General features: G+C 41.3%; 1 protein-coding gene across 2 annotated transcripts in view; it reads left to right on the forward strand.

The window, feature by feature from the left end:
* Positions 1–449: 449 nt before the first annotated feature.
* Positions 450–9,204, forward strand: part of sdcbp2 (syndecan binding protein (syntenin) 2) — a 21,715-nt gene continuing 12,960 nt past the window's right edge. Inside the window, exons 1-3 of one of the 2 annotated variants that reach the window (XM_084069082.1) lie at positions 450–641; positions 7,697–7,748; positions 9,002–9,116. In XM_084069082.1, coding sequence (XP_083925208.1) covers positions 7,698–7,748; positions 9,002–9,116 — 166 coding nt within the window. In that variant the 5' untranslated portion in view covers positions 450–641; position 7,697. The remainder of the gene's footprint in view (positions 642–7,696; positions 7,749–9,001; positions 9,117–9,204) is intronic. The other variant, XM_084069081.1, reaches the window with a different exon arrangement.

Raw genomic sequence — 9,204 nt, forward strand, 5'->3', positions numbered from 1 at the left:
ACTGCAATGTAGTGTCCACTGATATTCTTACATATTTGGACAATTAATCGCAATTATGCATAGTCATAATCACTGTCTCCCAATCCGGGATTATTATTATTATAAACAATTATTTAAACTATTTTTGAGTGGTGCCAACCACTCCTATATCTGACTTTGTCTGTGTGTCCGTGTGTGTCCGGGTGTATGTCCAATAAACAAACATTGATGACAACATCAATACGGGGCTCATCAAAGGCACCACTCTCTTCACACAGGGTGTGATTTTATTTAATAAACAAATAAATAAATAAAATAGAAAGAAGATTGAGCGATTACCAATATCCAGTTGATATTCTGGCATAATACATTTCTATAGGGATTGCCTGACAACCAGAACCAGTTAGCCAATCAAAGCGCAGCTGAACGTCCCTTTGGGCTATAGGATTGGAGTCCACATTCCTCGGCCAGTAAACCAGGGGTGACTTCACTTCAACAGAAATCCCCTTCCTTCGCATCATTGACAGCCACAAAGACGAGGTGCGAGACGAGAGGAAGATAATAAATACACAAGTAACCAAAGCGGGCCCCGGCGTCTGAGATTTCGTGGGAGTCATTATTACAAGCATTTCATTTGGACTTTTGCGACCAAGGCATTAAAGGTGAGACTAAACGTGGTACGAAAAGCAACGGTATATCGAGCTACCTATGTGTGCTAACATTGTTGTAGCTAATGTTCCGCGTTGCCATGTCCGCTTTTCATAAGCGACGGTGGGCTTGTTTTTCTGGTAAGTTGCTTGTAAATATTGGTAGCTGTTGCGGGTTGTGTTTGGGCTTGTTTCTAAAGTGTAGTTGCTTATTTGGGCTTGTGTCCTATAATGTTGTTTAAAACAGTGTTTCTCAAACATTTTCAAATCAAGGACCCCAAATTAATAGCGTATGTATTTGTCTGCAGACCCCCATCAGATTTTTGTATATGACAGTCAGGGACCCACATACAAGATTTGTGGTGTTAAAATGTTTAAAATGTCCCAAATAGCCAATGTACTGGTAGGCACATGTTTAAAGGGCGAAGGGCTCGCTTCTCTTGGTCTTGTTTTCATATACCTGGTTGCTTGTTTCTCTTCCAAAACCTGGCAACGCTGCTAACGTTAGCTTCCTTGCTACACCGCTGTGTTGATGTTTGTGACTGATTTATGAACAAAGACGGGAAGTGTTGCTAGTTTCCTGTTTAGTTATGGGTACAGTTACAGTTAGCAACAACGTTACAGGCAGAAAGAACTAACTGTGTGTTAGCAAGGCTTCACTGACATTAATAATTAGCATTTATAATGTGCGATGTGTTGATCCACCCAAGCTAACGCTCTTAGGGTTAATTCTATATCACTATATGGCCCAGTCAGTGAGCTAACGGGGAAACGAGCAACATTTTACTCTTTTACTCATCTATCAAATTGACATAAACACAATAAGTGGTAGAGAACATCGACAGATAGGATCAAGAATTGGGCTTATATCGATAGTAATATTACAATTCCATTCCAGCGAAAAATAAGCTTGAATCAATAAAAGCTCTTCGCAGTGATGATCTCTTTGAGCCAAGTGGGTGTGTGTGATGTCAGAACTTCATTATATAATACAGCTTAAAGGAGCTGACTGGGTAAATGAATGTCTCTTTTTACCGTTAGACCCACATTGTTGGTGTGGTAGTACAGCAGTGGTTCTCAAAGTGGGGTTCAGGGACCCTCAGCCTTCCTCGATGGGGTTTCAATTCAAACGAACCCTTAACAGGTCTGTAACACTGAGAGTATACAAACGGGTTCATTTGGTTCCATTTGTACACTCTCAGAGTTATGAGAGTCCTTGGAAATGAAGAAGTTTGAGAACCACTGGTGTACAGTAAATGGGGGTGGGGCAATTGGAAGCAGTAGACCACTGTTTCCTTGTCAGTCTTTTTCCTTCTTATCATCCCCCCCCCTCGCTGTCCCAGTCCCTTTCCCAGCCATGTCAATAGACCGGAATAAGTTGCCAGGGGGACCACATTCTTCATGTATCTAACCAATTCGTTCAGGCTGGCTGAAGTTAGCCCCCTTCCATTGGTCACTCCACCATTGCATTTAGATTGCTGAATACTGCTATGCTGACTCCAATGTAATAATAGATGCCTGATGTGTATATGGAAAATGTTTTGCATCCCTGTTGATACTGCCTTATTTGTCTCTTTATGCTGGATTTCCCCCCATGGAAATGTCATGGGGGGAAACTATTAGTCAATAGTCCAAACTACCAGGCACCTGTGAAGGTGTACCTTAGTCATGTCATTACAAGAGACACGCAAACACATTTTCTTTCCGCCTAACCTTTATATAAGCCTGGTCTGTGTCTCAATGAGGGACGCAAAGCAAACAAACACAGCTGAAAAGCAAACACAGGATGGTATTAAAGTGCCTCTCTGTGCTGAATGACACAATAGTGTATTTGTTTGTTAGGACTGAAAATACAAAGATGGAGTAGTAGCTCAAGAGACTGAGAGTCAGACCTCACAGTGATGTGATTATGGCCAGAGTGTCTCATTCATGTTGAGGATTCACTCCAGATTTTCGCCTACTTGTGTGGTAATAAATGTGTACCCACATTACGAGAGATAATTGACATGTCATTATAAGTTTGGGAATTGCAGAGACAGTTTGGAAAATACTTTGGACCTCATACAGGTGTAGACCATTTTGTTTGTCAGTTGTGAAGAAGAATTCTCAGCAGGCCAGCTATAGAGATCTGGCCAAGCGGACAATTAGTTAAACATTGAACACTTAATTGAATTGAAGAGATTAATGCGTGGGGAGATTATGGAATTCTCATATGGAGGATAGAGCTCACAAATGTTTGGGGAGCAGCCGAACAGATTTAGTTTTCTTTCTTGATTGCAATGTGGTTTGTCATATTTGCAGTGTTTTTGTAAGGGAGAAAAGACATTTCCATTCACCGTTGGGCATCTGTGGGAGTGGGGTTATCATCATCCTCGTCACATCCTTTTCCTGTCCATGTTGTAATGTTGATTAAGTAGTTGCCTTTAGGTTTACTGCTTCTGCTTTTTTTGGTCTTTTCATGACCTATAATGAGATTATTATTATTTTTTAATAGAGACTGCTCAACTTGAACAACATGGATTAAATTGTTCTTATATTCAGCTGACCTGTTATTCTTGTTGTTGTTTTTTACAGTATGAACCTTATCAGTCAGCTGAGCTGACCACCTTATCAGTCAGCTGAGCTGACTCAGTTTTATCTTCCTCTTGCCTCTTTCAGTTTTGTTTCTGTCCTTTTCCCCCTTTTTTCATGCTTCTATGAAAGTATTTAAATCTGTGTGACTCCTTGTCTCGGTTATGGTTATATTTCATTTTTTTTCAGTCTCTTTCTAAATGTTTTACCATTCTCTCTTTATTTCACTCTGTCTAATGCACATTGTCATAGTAAGCAGGCATATAGTCATTCAATAGCCTCTCATTGAGGCCACTTGACTTCCCATAAAGGAAGGCAGTGTGTATCTTTCCTTGACTTCCCCTCAGCGATGGACCGATTGATTTAGCTTGCTTTGCTACAGTCATAAGACATACACCATTTAGGGCATGGCTGCCTGTTAGTTTCTCTGGGTCTCTCGACTCTCTCTCCATCTCTCTGTCTCAGCTGCTCTTAGGATTGAGCAAAATCATCAGTCCCACACACCAGCATAGAAGCAGCACACTTTAACAAAACTACTTTGTCATGTAGGGAGACTCTGATAAGAAAACATGTAAAAAGCAAAACAAATACATGATACACACACACATAGTAAAAGATGACAGGGACTAATAACTGTGTGGCTTTCCTGTGGGTCTCGGATGTTAATTCTTGGCAAAATATGGGGTGGCAGTCGGAGGTTGGATCTGCTTTTATTTATCTGCAATTATGAATTTAGAAAATGTGGGGGGGGGGGGGGGGGGGATCACAATTTGTGAAACATATTTGGGGAGTCACTTTCTTGGCATACTGCCTTAGGCCAAGGCAGCTGATCAGTAGCACTGCTGATCAGTGGCACTGGCAGCTGATCAGTCAAGTGGTTTGCGAGATTGTCCATGGATCTCTCTCTCTCTCACTCACTCACACACACACTCACACACACACACACACACACACACACACACACACACACACACACACACACACACACACACACACACACACACACACACACACACACACACACAGACAGACAGACAGACAGACAGACAGACAGACAGACAGACAGACAGACAGACAGACAGACAGACAGACAGACAGACAGACAGACAGACAGACAGACAGACAGACAGACAGACAGACAGACAGACAGACAGACAGACAGACAGACAGACAGACAGACAGACAGACAGACAGACAGACAGACAGACAGACAGACAGACAGACAGACAGACAGACAGACAGACAGACAGACATCTTGCCTCATTCAGAGCCATGTTGTTAAAATGAAAAGTAGGATACACTTACCTTCCATGAGGCTTTGTGGATGGCTATACTAGGAAAGCAAAGTCACGATCACCTTCTGCTTTCTGCCTTGACCTTGAAACCTTTAGAAAATCCTGTTTTGAGGACCCAGCCCAGATAAATTGACCATGCGAAGATGAGTCTATTGGACTGTGATTGCACCGAGCTACTTTAGTTTGCATATCACTTCTTTATTATAATGACTTAATTAGGTTGGTAGGGTAAGTGATATTCCTTTGTTAAAATAAGTGTTAAATAACTATATATTCTGATAGTAATCAATAGAAAATGCATTTTCAGGTCAGGATACCAATGTTATCCAATGAGGAGAGAGAACTCATACAGGATACAAGATAAACAAGTGGACTTGGAAGTGATGACACAAAGAAAAAGAAATGAGCAGACAAAATAAAATTGAAGCTGATATAAATGGGTACTCTCCTGATTGGTTGAAAATGTGCAACCCACCTGAAAATATATGTTCTGTTTATTAAAGAGCTGGAGAGATGGGGGGGGGGGGGGGGGGGGGACTGTTATTGACACTCTATAGCATGGGTTTTCAACTGGTGGTCCGTGGACCACTGGTGGTCCGTGAAGGTATTGCATGTGGTCCCTGACCATGCATTTAGTTAGGAAAGTAAAGATTTGTATTTTATTTTATCGACCACTTGTTGAGAAACAGTGCAGTACGTATAATGACGCGTCAATGTTATCAGTTACTGGGAAATCTGATGTGAAGAACTTCAAGAATCTCAAGGGAAACTGTACCGGATTGTCTGTTTGTGTCACCATTATTAGGAAATGTGCTCATAATCAATCACATGTGTCTGCTCGCTCATACATAAGTTGCCGTTAAGGACTTGATTTAATTCACCTCAAATTAACAAATTAAATTAGGCCCTTAAGAGTCATTATTTAATTTCAAGCTTTTCCCCCCACACCACACCCATATCACCCCTCCCAACACAACAGTGGTCCCCAGGTTGATTCTTAGTCGGGGTGGTGGTCCCTGGTTCATAATCAGTTGAAAACCCCTGCTCTATAGCAATGAATACTATCATAATAATATAGTATTTTAACCTTTTAACAAAAAACATTGACCAAAAAATATCACTTACCCTAAGCAAGAGCATCATTGATGTGGGGAAACAACTAGCATATTAGAAGAATCAAGAATGTTTTATTTGTCACTCACTCATACAGGTAACAGGTACAAGCATCAGAATGTTGTTGCGGCATGTCCACAAGACTGTTGTGCTGGAAATCTATATCGGGGTACTCAGAACATACACAATAATGAGACGGACTCAGATTAAGTATGAGTGATTTAAAGGTATTCGAATACAGTGGAGCCAGACTCACTTGTCTCAATGGGACAACACAAACCTGACTCACATAACACTAACTAGTTACAGCTTATAGACAAATCCACAGAGCACTGCCTGTAGCTGCTACTACTGGCAAAAGCAGCCCATCCCATCCCAAAGTACAAAGTAACAAGAAAGAATTACAGGCTAAAACCAAGGAAAGTTCCCAGCCCATCCCTTTAACCCCAAGGGTCATCAAATAATAAAGGTTGGGTCTGGACAGAGGACATTATCTTTACAGCTGGCACAGCTACTCTCTGGTCATTAGATGTAGTAAATTCCCTGCCCTCCATCCGAGGTGCAGATCTCCCAAACATTCCAACTGTTGGTGTAAGAGGACTACATAGTAGATTATTTAGTATAGCATATTTCAGTTCACATTAAATGTTTACTTCTCAAACATCCTCGACACTGTGCAACAACAGCAGTATAATATAATTATTATTATACAAAAAATAATACTGGATTTTAATTTTGTATCAGATAGATTAATATAATTTGAAATAAGCTATATACATCCATACACCATCAGCATTGGCAGCAAAAAACAAAACAAACAAACAAAACCTTAGCAGCAATAGGGGGGTGAACAATGGGGAGAATTTAGTATCAGATTTATAGAATGTGCATTGTGCAGTGAGTAAGGTATGTGCATAATTTATTTGTTCTGTACATGAGTTCGGGAACTTTGGGTGTTTGTATTCCTTTGCTTCTGTCGTGTAGTAACGTTATTGTAAGAACTTGGGAACACAGGTACAGGTGTCAGCTGGTACATGGATAATACTAACTGTACTCTCAGCACATGATGAGCTGAGCTTGATGCAAGACATAACGTAGATGGCAGCCTACATGCATTAATGTACATCCTCAGCATTCTGTCACTATGTGCATTGAAGTAGCATGGCATGCATTATACTAGCTGTGGAGACTGATGGCAGGTGTCAAGAGTTGAATTGAGCTTACCACACGCTAGGTATGCAGAGAGAGTATGCAAAGCAAGGAATATTAACACTATAATACAGTATATCCACTGACTGAACTGATGATGACCTACAACAGTCACGCGTGTTTGTCATTTCCAGTACACAAGTAGATGAAAGGTGAAGGTTGCTTGCGACATTTCGGGCGTCTGAAACCCAGATGGAGACGGAGCAGAACAGAAGGGAAGTCAAATTGAAACTTGCATAACCGCTGTCGTGTTTTATAACAGATAATGAACCTGAGGGCCGACAGACAGTGGGAACCATAATGCATTCTGTGCATTTATGAGCATTCTGTCGTTGTGGACTATATGTGTCAACACGGTTACATGGTGCAATAAAACAATGAAGTTTTGACTGTGCAAGCCGGCATGGGCAACCAGAAAGGATTCTGATCCAATTATTTTATATGCAGTCAGTGTGGGGTTGATGGATGTTCCTTTATTTATGTTCCACCTCTCTCTACTTGTCCTCCTCCTCTCCTCCTTCCAACAATCGTTCCTCCTCTTGTATACCTCCCACCACCACAGAGGAGAGGGATCACAGAGGATTAGGTGGATTCTGGAAAGACTTAATCGAATAGCAGCAATCTCATTAAGAGTTTTGGCAGCCTTGTAGAAGCCTCTTGGAGCATTTGTTGAAGTCTCCTCCGACTGGGTTATTATCTTATTATAGAGACATGTTTTCCTCTCTTCCTTTAGGCCGTTTACCCCCACCACACACATACTTTTTTTTCAAAATATTCGGACTCACTGGTAGTCAAATACGTACACATACACAAGACACAATACAATGGACAGATTGCACACCTAGGGCTTTTCATTGACTTAGTCTCCATCTCTCTTCTCAGGATGTCTCTGTATCCATCCCTAGAGGACCTGAAGGTGGACAAGGTGATGAAGGTAAGACTGAGGAATTAGATCATTGGCTTTCTGTGTTTAGTCAGTGGTCAGAGCCCAATCTCTTTCCCTCTGTATGTCTCTAAAGTGAGTCGGACATTGAATACCCTGAAAGTAAGGCTGGGTGATTTGACTTCTAATCAATATCAAGATTATTTCTTTTTTTCATTAAATTGTTTTCTTTTTTTTAAATTTAGATTAGCCAATTATGTTTTTATTTTTACCCCCTTTTTCTCCCCAATTTACTTGTTATGCCAATTTATGCCAGTTGTCACTGCTGCTGTTGTATCCTACTGACTCACCTGCCAGTGAGGAGCCCCTACCGGGAAGACGTAGAGCCTTCATCCTACTCCTCCCGCCCGGCTTTCCTCCCCGAACACGGGTCAATTGTGTTCACATAGACGCCCCGACAAAGGCGGTTGCACCACAGTGGACTTTACCACTGCGCCACCCAGCACGATTATTTCGCTATTTTCACTATTTCTGTACGCTGCCATTGTACAATGGAACTACTGTATAATATTGAAAAATGATCACCAAAAAAAAAATCTTGATTAATCGACAGATTAAGTGGTTAGAGGTTCAAAATTTATAAATGAATTGTCCAGCCCTACCTGAAAGGTACCCGTCCTACACAGGTGTTCAGTGAACAAGGGCAACCATGTTTACGTCACTTACCAGAACTTTACAGTAGGGGATATTTGCATGTGAGCCACGATGTTCTATATATAGATATTTTTTGTGGAATATGATAGAGGAAGGAGTGGCTTAACCTCACTTAGCTGGTCCTATAAGCTACATTTTATCGCCCGGAGCCAGCGTACTGTATCTGCCTACAGTTTTATGTGCAGGGACTTACAGGGCTGTATATGTATGTTATATTCACAACTGCATGTTGTTGCTTGCTGTCAGGCGGAAAACCTGTATGTCCAAAACCGTTACTTCGTTTTCAGGCAATGGGGAAAGAAATAATATCTGTTCCAATAGATCGAATGTTTTTTTGTCACAAGCTCTTGTTAATGCTTTTCATTGGTTAAATATTTGTAAAACCCAGACAGACTTAACCACTTCCAACCTTGTCACTAAAGGCAACATATTTCTAAAACAGCATGTCATAGGACCTTTAATTTACCAAAAAAAACACATAAAAAGTTGAAAGACAAAGTTTCTGCCGGACAGAGACGAAATCAACATACAGTTTCACCCCACTGCTGTGTTCCATTACCATTTTACCATTTTTTCTCTGCTGTCCCCAGGCCCAGGCCCAATTTGCCGAGACCACCTCCAACATGCCAGCCATTACTGAGGGAACATACCAACCTCAAGGAACCTACCAACCTATGCCTGACACCCTCGGCCCACAAGCATCAAGTGAGTCCCACGACATTGAAGGAGAAGCAGGACAGCCCAAAAATATACCTACACCTCAGGCGTCCGGTCGTGTCTGATCTCCTTTGTC

The sequence above is a fragment of the Gymnoscopelus microlampas genome (assembly GCF_963454915.1).
Source record: "Gymnoscopelus microlampas genome assembly, chromosome: 10".
Classification (NCBI taxonomy): Eukaryota; Metazoa; Chordata; class Actinopteri; order Myctophiformes; family Myctophidae; genus Gymnoscopelus; species Gymnoscopelus microlampas.